Below are 13,050 nucleotides of genomic sequence, written 5' to 3' on the forward strand. Positions count from 1 at the left end.
GACTCTACATGCAGGTTACTGTAACCCATTCATTACGGGAAGGCCCTTCGGCACACTATGGGTTAACAGGTGTCCACCCCTCTTCTTTCTGCTAATCACAACACACAACCAGATACTACACGTGGGAACCCCGGGAGAGGGAAAGTCTCAGTCTCCTTTAAGAGTTACGGTCCTGCCTCCTCTGGCAGCTAGGAGCCAATGAAGAGAAGCGGGCGGAGATCGCCTGTGCTCTACTTATAGAAGGGCTGGCAGGCAGGGCAGGAGATGGTACAGAGCAGGCATCCTCTGGATTTGGCTTGTGGCTTCTCCTTTGGAAATGTGTTTGCTCCTACCCAGCCACTGAGTGCCACAAGTGGTCCGCAGAAGGTCCTCCATGCCCAAGTTGTGCCCACTGCCCCCAAGACAGAGACCTCTCCTGCCAGCCTAGATTTCGGGGCACAGGAGCCGGATTTCATTGGGACTGTAGCCTATTTTGGACTCTTGTCTATACTTCTGCCCCTTTTTGGATCAGTTTGAAAGAGAGAGAGAGAAAAAAAAGAAAGAAAAAAATTTGGTCCTCGAAAATTAGTGCCCGACTTAGCCCGATACTTCCCGGCTCCCAGATGTTGAACATGAGCTCAGAGCAGGACCAGGCACAGGAGGCGCCCTGCAGCCCAGCGGGCACCGCAAGCTCCATGTCCCACGTGTCCGACTCCGACTCCGACTCTCCGCTGTCCCCGGCCGGGTCCGACACCCACAGACCGACGGGCATCAACAATAACGACCCCGAGGGGCCCATGGATGAGCGGTTCCCGGCCTGTATCCGGGACGCGGTGTCCCAGGTGCTGAAGGGCTACGACTGGAGCTTGGTGCCCATGCCAGTCCGGGGATCCGGGTCCCTGAAAGCCAAACCCCACGTCAAGAGACCCATGAACGCCTTTATGGTGTGGGCACAGGCGGCCCGGAGGAAGCTGGCAGATCAGTACCCGCACCTACACAATGCGGAGCTCAGCAAGACACTGGGCAAACTCTGGCGGTGAGTAGTGCCCCCTTACTTTACCAATGACCCCCCTACATATGTTGGGCATAGACGGGGTGGTAAACCCTTGTGACCTGGGGGAACTCCACTCAAGAGCTAGTCCTGTAGGACTCCTGCTAATGGGAACGGAGTTCCTGCTCTGGAAAAAGTGCAGGAACTCCGTTCCTGCGAGTTCCTGCAGGACTTGACAGCAAAATGGTTGTAAATTGTGTCGAATCTTCCTGAATAATCCTGAACCTACAGATGGGAATTGGCAGATCTGTACCCATTCTGTGCCATCTGCCGCTTTAAGAGGACGTGTGGGTTCACGATGTAACAGCTAGGACTTGTGCCAGCCATTACCTAGGGAAGTAGGTGCCATATGGATGTGGGGCTGGTAGGATAAGGTAATGAGGGGGCCAAGTGACAGACTTAGCTCTGCTACATCACAGATCTATTAGATCAGCGGTCTTCGAACTGCGGCCCTCCAGATGTTGCAAAACTACAACTCCCAGCATGCCCGGACAGCCTTCGGCTGTCCGGGCATGCTGGGAATTGTAGTTTTGCAACATCTGGAGGGAAAACAGTTTGAAGACCGCTGTATTAGATTTTTGGATGCAGTCAATTCTTTACCGACGCGTTTCGGACATCAGGACTGTGTTTGACATTGGGCCCCTACCTACGGTGGCAAACACATAAGGGGGGCAATATGTTTTTTTTCCTAATTTCTTGAGGTTCACACCACGTTTTTGCAATTCAGTTCCCATATACGTTTTCAAGTTGAAAACCGTACGGAACCATATTGAAAACCTTATGCATTGACGCGCCACTGAAAACCGTACGGAACCGTATTGAAAACCGTATACATTGACTCGCCATTTAAAACCGTATACATTGACTCGCCATTTATAACCGTACGGAACCGTATTGAAAACCGTATACATTGACTCGCCATTTATATCTGTATACATTGACTCTCCATTTATAACCGTATACATTGACTGGCCATTGAAAACCGTATACATTGACTCGCCATTGAAAACCGTACGTAACCGTATTGAAAACCGTATACATTGACTCGCCATTGAAAACCGTATACATTGACTCGCCATTGAAAACCGTATACATTGACTCGCCATTGAAAACCGTACGTAACCGTATTGAAAACCGTATACATTGACTCGCCATTGAAGACCGTACAGAGCCATATTGAAAACCGTATACATTGACTCGCCATTGAAAACCGTATACATTGACTCGCCATTGAAAACCGTATACATTGACTCGCCATTGATAACCGTATACATTGACTCGCCATTGAAAACCGTATACATTGACTCGCCATTGATAACCGCACGGAACCGTATAGAAAAACCGTATACATTGTCTCTCCATTGAAATCCATATGCCAAAAGATGCATCCGGTTCTGTCCATTTTGCATCTTTTACGGTTTTGTCCATTTTTTTCCCCCCGTACCCAAAACTGTAGCCTACAACGGTTTTTGGTCTGGGTGAAAAATCGTATTAAGCCGTATATATGTATGTTTTGTTTTGTTTTTAAATGGAGTCAATGGGAACCGCAGAGAACCGTACGTGCGTACGGTTCCATCCAGTTTGGACCATATGCTTTTTGTCATTGCACAGGTTTTTTTTTCTTGGAATTTCAATCAAACAAGTGAAACTTTATTCATAATGGAGTGAAAAGTAAAAAACGTATACATTTTTTTTTTCTTTAAAACTGATACAACCGGACATAATTTTTCAAACCATATACCAGTTAACATTTGTACACACGTTTTGATACAGTGTAGTCCGGGTTTGAGGAATCCGTTTCTCATCAAAAAACATATATGGGAACTCTATTGCAAAAACGTGGTGTGAATGCCGCCTTATACAGTACCATAAGAAAGGGTAATGAAGTAGAAGGTGCCCGTCTATCTCTTATACATGGTTTGCACTGCGGAGTTGTCAGTGTGCAGTGAGTGGCAGCTGAGTAACATGATTCATGTCCCAGGGTCTGGTTTACACAGTAATTAACAGATGTTGCGCACGGTGCGGGCCCCTCCTGCCCCTTATTGGGCTCAACCTGGGCTGTAAACCTGTGCAAAAATACAGTAACAAAATAGGGGATGATGTGAGGTCAATGAGGCGGCTGTAGTCTAATGTAGCTACTGGAAGGGTTATACACAAGGTATACAGACGCAGCTGTCACGGTTGGGATTAACCCTTGCAGTGCTCAAGTGCATTTTAGTGTAATATATATATATATATATACTAGTGCCAAGAATGCACCCATGAGCCATATGGACTCAATATTAGGACTAGATGGACATTTATCCCAGTGTTTCACAACCAGGATGCCTCCAGCTGTCGCAAAACTACAACTCCCAGCATGCTGGGAGTTGTAGTTATGCAACAGCTGGAGGCACCCTGGTTGGAAAACACTGCTCTATGGAAATGAGCAATTAACGTATGTTATGTTAAATGACATTCAGCTGTGCTAAATCTGTACACACACTTTGAGCGTGTCCATACAGACTTACAGGCATGCTGGGAGTTGTAGTTATGCAACAGCTGGAGGCACCCTGGTTGTGAAACACTGCTCTATGGAAATTACCAACTAACGTATGTTATGCTAAATGACAAATTCTGCTCTGCTTCATCTGTACACACACTTTGAGCATGTCCATACAGACTTACAGGCATGCTGGGAGTTGTAGTTTTGTAGTTGGGGTTTGGTGTATCTGCCTTGTCTTGTAGATATTAGAACCTCAACAGGCTCAGGTTGTGGCTACATTGCAGGGTCACCTGTTGAATTAGGTCCATGTCATGAGGGAGGTTGTGAGCTAGGTTACTACAGTGTTTCCCAACCAGGGTGCCTCCAGCTGTTGCAAAAGTACAACTCCCAGCATGCCTGGACAGCCAAAAGCTGTCCTGGAGTGCTGGAAGTTATAGTTTTGCACCAGCTGGAGGCACCCTGGTTGGAAAACACTGGGTTACTGTTTGTTTCATAGATGCTAAGATGCTAAAAACCATGTTGAAACTGTACAATGTGATTACAAAGCACAAGTTTCCCAGTCATAGCTCACTTGTACATTATTATGGGGATACCCTGCTGGAGTATTGTCACAATGTAATGAAAAGCTCCTTCAAAAAATATTTTTGTTTCTGAACAAGGAAAATATGTCACTTTAACCCTTAAAAGACCTCATTTTCTTCATGTCATGTATCAGTATGTTTCCCCATGCCATTGTTTTTATACATTGTTGATGTTATTGTTATAACCAATCAATAAACTGATACATTGTAAAAATAGTTATAACCAAACAATAAACTGATACATTGTTACAATAGTTATAACGAATCGATAAACTTATACATTGTTACAATAGTTATAACCAATTAATAAACTGATACATTGTAATAATAGTTATACCCAATCAATAAACTGATACATTGTTACAATAGTTATAACGAATCGATAAACGTATACATTGTTACAATAGTTATAACCAATTAATAAACTGATACATTGTAATAATAGTTATACCCAATCAATAAACTGATACATTGTTACAATAGTTATAACCAATCAATAAACTGATACATTGTAACAATAGTTATTAACAACCAATAAACTGATACATTGTAACAATAGTTATAACTATTGTAACAATGTATCAGTTTATTGATTGGTTATAACTATTGTAACAATGTATCAGTTTATTGATTGGTTATAACTATTGTAACAATGTATCAGTTTATTGATTGGTTATAACAAATCAATAAACTGATACATTGTTACAATAGTTATAACAAATCAATAAACTGATACATTGTTACAATAGTTATAACAAATCAATAAACTGATACATTGTAACAATAGTTATAACAAATCAATAAACTGATACATTGTAACAATAGTTATAGCCAATCAATAAAATGATCAATTGTAGTGCAATGCAGTAAAGCAAAGACTTTAGTTTGCTACATTTAAGTGATCAGAGATTAACCATGTCACTGCTGACATGTAAGTCATGTAAGAGCATTAATTCATGTGGTCTGGACTGACATTGCGAATACGATAACTTTTGTTCGCAAATTAATATTTGAGTTTTAATAAGTAATGATATAATGATAGTACCAAAGGGAGTCATAGGTAAGAGTCTAGTAAAAAATGAAGTAGCAATATGTCATGTCATAGGAGTAAAAAAAGATCTGTAATAAGAAAATAAAACAGTTTATGAGCAATATGTAATGTAATTGGAGTCAAAAGAGTAATATATAATAATAATAAATAAAATAATAATAGTTGGTTGTTGTTGTTCTTATTATTAATAATAATTAATAATACTAGAATAAGAATAATGGAATATAGTAGTCATATATAATAATAATAACAATAATAATGGAATATAGTTGTCATATATAATAATAATAACAATAATAATGGAATATAGTAGTCATGTAATATAGATAAATAACAAATAAATAAATAAAATAGTTATTAGTGTAATAATAGCAGTAATGCCGTGTCATAGTAATAAAATTATAATAATATGATACCACTATTGCTAATAAAAATGCAAACTAGCCATATAAAACTATTATTAATATAGGAATAAAATATATATATATTCACACCAGGCCGATTTGTTGCATAACTATTCTGCACCGGTCTCATTCATCTGAATAGGGCTTGCATAAATGTACGCCCACGCTGCAGAAACTGCTCCATTCAGATGAATATACCCTAAGGGTAAATTATAGCAAGTGTTATTACCACAACTCATTTCCCGGCAGGAAAGAAAGAGTTAACCCCCCCCCCCCCCTCCCCCTGAAAAAAAATCTGCATTTTCTTACCTTCCTTCAAGGGATCCAAAATAAATATTTAGTGACTGCGCACGTGACGGGGATTGCTGGAGTTCTAGAAAATATTTTCTTTTCCATTATGATAAGTTTTTTTAATTGCACCTACTGCCCCCTTGGTTGAGGAGGTGAACTGCGGATTTCAAAAAAAAAAAAAAAAGAAAAAGAAAATTATATAAATAATTAAAATATCACTGATGAATATCATTGGATATGTATTATTTTAATGCTAATTATAAATTATAATGATAAATTGAATTAGAATTGAGACGTATAGAATTTTTTAACGTATAATAATAAATAATAAAAGGAGTAATAGAATAACGTTTATACATCAGAGTATATAGAGCAGTGTTTGCCAACCAGGGTATCTCCAGCTGTTGCAAAACTACAGCTCCCAGCATGCTCGGAGTTGTAGTTTTGCAACAGCTGGAGGCACCCTGGTTGGAAAACACTGATATAGAGTAGATATCAAATGGGAAAATTCAACATGACGACTAAAAAAAATAATAAAATAAAAAAAATTAAATAATTTAAATATTTCCTTTTTTAGGCACCAAATTATTTAGTAAATAAAGAAATACATTTAAGTAAATACAATTTTTCCGGATTTATGCTTCTTATTGTCACTTTGGAGGGAAAAAAAAGCAGGATTATATTAAAACAGAAAAAAAATAAAAATAAAAAAAAAGGGTCTTTGAGAGACAAAAGCAACGACTTTATCCCAAAGGCGAAACCACAAAATATTTTTCCTGTCTGCTTTTAACATGGAACTTTACTGACTGAAGCTTCAAAACAAAAAATAAAGTTCTAGGCCGTGGAAGGAATTAGAAATTTTAAATTGAAAAAAGAGTTTAGAATTTAAGAAAAAAGGGCAAAAAAAGAATTTATCAAATTTTAAAACTTTTTTTTTCTTTTACACAAAACCTTGACTTATACCCGGTTAGGGCTGGGGTAAGATTATTTTAACTCACCGATTTATTTATTTTTACCAAATTTTACTGAAGTTTGTGCCGAAACTGAACAATTTGTAAACCAAATCATTATTATTGGGGATTGGTTGGTTAAACCAATGTCGAGGGTCTAAATAAGTGGTTTCCAGCTGTTACGATACTCCAACTCCCAGAAGGGCATGTTGGGAGTTGGGATTCAGGACCAGCAGGTTGTATACTGGAATTTCGCAATGCTTTTGGGTTCTTGCTAATGTTCCCTATTTTTGCCCCTACAGTTTACTAAGCGAAAACGAAAAGCGCCCATTCGTAGAAGAGGCCGAAAGGCTCAGGGTGCAGCACAAGAAAGACCATCCAGATTATAAATACCAACCACGCAGGAGGAAGAGCGTCAAAGCCGGGCAAAGCGACTCCGATTCCGGGGCCGAATTGGGCCATCACCCCGGTTCCCAAATGTACAAGTCCGACCCTGGCCTGGGAGGAATGGGAGATAGTCATCTTCATGGAGAGCATGCAGGTATTGTGGTTTTACTAGAGGAGATAGAGTTTGGTCTCATTCTACTGTTTGGCAAGTTGGAACGGGCATTTTTCAAATAATTGTGCACCCTAACACTCCAAAAAATCATAATATAATGTAGGTTATATAGGTATACTGTAAGTTTATATTCATCACCTTGAAGGAGTTGCCTCCAAGAAGTCCCTTAGCATAAGTTGTTTATATGGTGAATGGAATCAAATCTGTTGGGAAACTGGTTACAAGTATTTAGTTGCCCTGCACTGCCCCCGCAGGATAAATGAAGAATTACAGTTTCAATTGAAAAAGGAGCCTCTGTCCTCCAGAGGGAGAGACTCTTTGCAGTCACTCTCTATTCTGGCAAATAGATAAAGGTCCCCAATGAGTGACCCAAAACTTCCTAATAGGATGTTTGACAATAGATTTACTAAACCAGAATACTGCTTCATAACGAATGTGCACCAGTTGTTCAGACACCCGTATAGTTACCATTTGGACATGATGGTAACTATAACAACTTTTTTGGGATAACATGGAGTAAGGGTTTGTATCATTGCTTCCTGTTTTTTTTTTTTTAGTTGACTTATATTAGAAGTAGATAGTTGGTACCCGCAACTATTTGTTGTCTATGGTATCTTTTAGCACAGCCCCAAATCCATGAACAAATTATCTACATGTATCTGGAATTTCTTTTTTAATGATGGTATCTTTCTGGCCATAAAGTTCCCCCATGAACCTTATTTTTGGAGGGTTGTTATGTCTTTTGATCGTTTCTAAAAACATTTTCCTACTCATTAGATGTACTATCACTAGACACTGTAACAAACGATAAATCTATTTATAAAAAAAAGATATAATAGAATATAATGAGGATGTTCCTACTTTTTTTTATCTAATAGGTCAAAACCATGGCCCTCCAACTCCACCAACTACCCCCAAGACCGATCTACACCATGGCGGGAAACAAGAGCTGAAACATGAAGGCCGGAGGTTGATGGAGAACGGGCGGCAGAACATTGACTTCAGTAACGTGGACATTAGTGAGTTGAGCAGCGAAGTCATCAACAACATCGAGGCCTTTGATGTTCATGAGTTCGATCAATACTTGCCTCTTAACGGCCATGGGGCTCTTTCGGCCGACCACGGGCAGAATCCTACTGCACCACCTTATGCCGCTCCTTATGCACACCCAGCTGGAACCCCGCAAGCATCTGTTTGGTCCCATAAAAGTCCTTCCAATTCAACCTCGTCTTCTGAGTCTGGTCAGCAGAGGCCTCACATCAAGACAGAGCAGTTGAGTCCCAGTCATTACAGTGACCAATCGCACGGATCACCTACTCATTCTGACTACAACTCCTATAGCACCCAGGCTTGTGCCACCACGGTGTCCAGTTCCACAATACCCAGTCCCTTTCCCAGCTCTCAATGTGACTACACAGACCTCCCAAGCTCCAACTACTACAACCCCTACTCAAGTTACCCATCCAGTTTGTATCAATATCCTTACTTCCATTCATCTCGGCGTCCTTATGCCACTCCGATCCTCAACAGCCTGTCCATTCCTCCATCCCACAGTCCCAACTCCAACTGGGACCAGCCAGTCTACACAACGCTTACAAGGCCTTAAAAAACTCTCTGAAACTGATGACTTTTATGCCATAGATATGTCTGGTTGTCATGAAGTCTTCCAAGACGTGCACTATAGACAGAATGTACAGGTAGGAGGCGCTGTTCCAGTTGTTATATAAGTGCCTGCTGACAAAAAAAGAGTATCTCTTTAAGAGCTACGAGCCTTTTCCGTCTTTTCTTTCGAAAAACTTTTTGAACTCTGACATGATATACCATGAAGGATGGACCTCTGATTTCCATATGAGGACTGAGAATCTCTGGGCACAATTAGGAGGCGTCTACAGTTTTGATGTTTACCAGAACATGAGATAAAGACCAAGTTCTTCGACCAATTTACCCAGTTCTAGCTATTCCGTTTCATTAAGGGCTGGGATACTGGGCCAGTTTGTGATTAATTTCGCACGGTCCCTTTGTTCTTTTTCCAGACTAAGGATAATAGAATTACATCACTTTCAAGACCTTTAAAACTAGTAAAATTACGAATTCTACAAAAAAAATAAAAAATTGGGGGAAAAACTAAAATTTTGAAAAGAAAAAGGAAATTGAATTTTTACATGGTCATTGTGTCTCAGGCTTGGACTACATATTGTCTATTTCGGTGAAAATTTAAGCAAAATGTTTGGTTGTAATTAACTTTTTTTTAAACAAATGTTCTTATAGTTTTTGAGATCGGTTAAATATATATATATATATATCTATAAATATATTTATGTGACATATATTATAAATGATTAATGATTTTATTCTTTGGAAAAAAAACTGTAGAACAGGGAGAAAAATAAATGAGAGGGAAAGAAGAAGAAAAATGTAAAATTTTTGGTAAAGGAGGAAACAGGAGGTCATGGTGCAAAATTTTTCTATTTTTAATTTTGTAAAAATTTTATTTTCCGTGTGATTTCTCAGACCAGCAAATGTATAATAGTAATAATAATAGATGCTGGGTACATAATTTGTCATAAAAAAGTGTCAATTTGTAAATTATTTATTGACCCTGACCGATACATTTAAAGAATTCTTCCATTTCACATAGATTACCAGGGACCAGAGTCTTCCCACCAAGCTAAGACACTAAAAAAAAACACCTCTCCTGTTATTTTATTATTTTTTAACTTAGTCAAAAACTAATATTTTTGGGGGGCCTATTTCATTGCTCCTGTTCATTGTATGCTGAGCATATAATAATTTCTATTTTATCATAACTTGTGCCTTTTTTTAAGATATAAAAAGAAAAACTTGTAAATTTGAAAAAAAAATCTAGAAATTATTTTTGTCCTACTTTTTCTTACTTTTTTTTCTAAAAAAAAAAAATGTGTCCTTGGAGATGGGATTTTCATGGTTATGCATTTAAAAGTGAAAAATTCTCAGTTTTTCGGCAAAATTCTATTTTTCTGTTTTGTGTGACAACGATTCCAGTCGTATGTATGTTGCTGATATTTTTGTTTTTCATTAAGCAAAGCTAACTTTTGTATATGCTTTTCTTCGAGAAAATTAAAATGGCTTTTTATTAAAACTGACTTGGCTTTGTCGTCATGAATATTCATAAGAAATTTTTATTGGGAGGGGGGGGGGGCAAACTTTTTGCCCAAAATATTCCAATTTCAATTCCATTTTATATAATATTCTATTTGGTTGGTGCCTGTGTGCCTTGAAAAGGTTAGCCCTGAACTTTTTTTTTTTTTACTTTTTGAAAATTGAAAAATAAAAAAATTTACAAAACAATTTCATATATATATATATATATATATTTTTTTTTAAAGATTAATTTAGGAAACAAACATAAAACCAAGCCAGAGTCTGGGACCAGCCCAGTCTGAATTAAGTCTAAATAAATGTGGAAAGTATTTGTCAGGTTGCTTTATTTACTGAAGATGTGGCTCTGAAAACAGTGTAAAAATCCATTCACGCACTCTTCGTCTCCAGCTTATTTGCTTTGGGATAGAAATGTTTGAATTGTGATCTTAATATGGCAGATAGGTTTGCTTTACTTGAGTACACAGTCTGTATGGGGAGACATCATGCGGATTAATCCACATTGGTCTGAATTATTTAAAAAAATAAATAGATAAAAAAAGGAAAAAAGATTATGAAACCAAAAAGTTAAATTAAAAAAACACAAAAATTTCGTCAAAATAGAAAAAGTTTGAATTGTAAAAAGTTAAGATCCCAAAACAAACAATAAATTACAAAGCTTAATTTTTTAATTGTAAACAAAACAAAAATTCAATTTTAAAAAAGTAACAAAAACACAAAATTATTTTAGTGTAAAATATTAGACTGGTCCATAAACGAACTACAAGGAGCTTAATGTGTCTGATAACTCCATCTCCGATTTCTATTACCAGAGATACAAGCACTCGGGGAATATTATGTAAGGGGATAGCATTTAAATTTTGGTCTGAAATCGAGCGACTGTATATTTAATTTAGGATGTGACGAGGTTCCCGGTCATTTAGGTTGGATACAAATTTTGGTGTTAAAATTTTGTGTCTGTTCGGGGACTTTCTATCCAGATTGTGTAATGTCTAGTGTTGACTGTTAAATATCATTGCTCAATTACACAATTTTTATGACACATTTTTTATTGCTTTTTTTTTTTTTTTTTTTTTAATTTAGGAAACAAATAAAACTTTTTTTAAATTAAAATTGGAAAATATATCAGACACTTAATAATCATTCTTGGTTCTGGTTAGAACTGAACAATTCTAAGTGTAAATTATTTACAGGAGTGGTGAATCTATAGATCTCCAGTTATAGAAAAACTACAATACCCAGCAGGCATCAGGACATGCTCAGAGATGAAGTTTTGCCGCCACTGCTGAACAGGCTTTAAAGCTGCCCATAGACCTCAATGCGTATCCAAAGTCTATGGGATCGGGAGAAAAGCCCTATTGGATATATGGCAAACAAAGAGGAATGGCATGAGGACCGCCACCATTTGGGACTGATACCAAATCCGGTAACAGTACTGGTTCTGCTTCTTGTGCACTATAGAGCATTGTTATCTGGGTATATGTTCCCTGTAAAGCATCAGGTTAGCACCATAAGACAGTATTATAATGACGCTATATCAGTCTGTACATGGTCATTGTTCAGAAAGGAGAATCAGAGCTGTTCTTACATCTGATATTACACAATCACAGTGTGTGCTCCAAGTACTGGGTGTCATGGCGGCACAAACAAGTCACAAAACCTTGGCCTGGTATATAAATACAGGGCTTCATTGCTCACAATGAAGAAAAAAAAAAACAGTTACATCTCTGGAAGTGGCACAACAGTATGGAGCAGTATAATAGTGGTAATAATCCTGTACGTAGGAGCAGGATTATAGTAGTTATATTCTTTTATATAGGAGCAGTATTCTAGTTGTTATATTCTTGTATATAGGAACAGTATGATAGTAGTTATATTCTTGTATATAGGAGCAGTATTATAGTAGTTATATTCTTATATATAGGAGGCAGTATTATAGTAGTTATATTCTTGTATATAGGAACAGTATGATAGTAGTTATATTCTTGTATATAGGAGCAGTATTATAGTAGTTATATTCTTATATATAGGAGCAGTATTCTAGTAGTTATATTCTTGTATATAGGAACAGTATTATAGTAGTTATATTCTTGTATATAGGAACAGTATTCTAGTAGTTATATTCTTGTATATATGAGCAGTATTATAGTAGATATATTCTTGTATATAGAAGCAGTATTATAGTAGTTATATTCTTGTATATAGGAACAGTATGATAGTAGTTATATTCTTATATATAGGAGCAGTATTCTAGTAGTTATATTCTTGTATATAGGAACAGTATGATAGTAGTTATATTCTTGTATATAGGAGCAGTATTATAGTAGTTATATTCTTATATATAGGAGCAGTATTCTAGTAGTTATATTCTTGTATATAGGAACAGTATGATAGTAGTTATATTCTTGTATATAGGAGCAGTATTATAGTAGTTATATTCTTATATATAGGAGCAGTATTCTAGTAGTTATATTCTTGTATATAGGAACAGTATGATAGTAGTTTTATTCTTGTATATAGGAGCAGTATTATAGTAGTTATATTCTTGTATATAGGAGCAG

General features: G+C 37.3%; 1 protein-coding gene across 1 annotated transcript; it reads left to right on the top strand.

Annotated features, from left to right (window-relative positions):
* Positions 1 to 249: 249 nt before the first annotated feature.
* Positions 250 to 10,473, top strand: SOX8 (SRY-box transcription factor 8). The gene is made up of 3 exons (XM_056534797.1): positions 250 to 1,015; positions 7,095 to 7,333; positions 8,230 to 10,473. Exons 1-3 carry the CDS (start codon positions 603 to 605, stop codon positions 8,955 to 8,957), a joined length of 1,380 nt encoding a protein of 459 aa, XP_056390772.1. The 5' UTR covers positions 250 to 602; the 3' UTR covers positions 8,958 to 10,473.
* Positions 10,474 to 13,050: the final 2,577 nt, after the last annotated feature.

Source organism: Hyla sarda, chromosome 8 (assembly GCF_029499605.1).
Source record: "Hyla sarda isolate aHylSar1 chromosome 8, aHylSar1.hap1, whole genome shotgun sequence".
In the NCBI taxonomy this organism is placed as follows: domain Eukaryota; kingdom Metazoa; phylum Chordata; class Amphibia; order Anura; family Hylidae; genus Hyla; species Hyla sarda.

Coding starts and splice junctions, on each gene's coding strand:
- SOX8 (XM_056534797.1), top strand. CDS start 603: ATGTTGAACATGAGCTCAGAGCAGGACCAGGCACAGGAGGCGCCCTGC. Junction 1,016..7,094: donor ACACTGGGCAAACTCTGGCG/GTGAGTAGTGCC, acceptor TTGCCCCTACAG/TTTACTAAGCGAAAACGAAA. Junction 7,334..8,229: donor TCTTCATGGAGAGCATGCAG/GTATTGTGGTTT, acceptor TTTATCTAATAG/GTCAAAACCATGGCCCTCCA.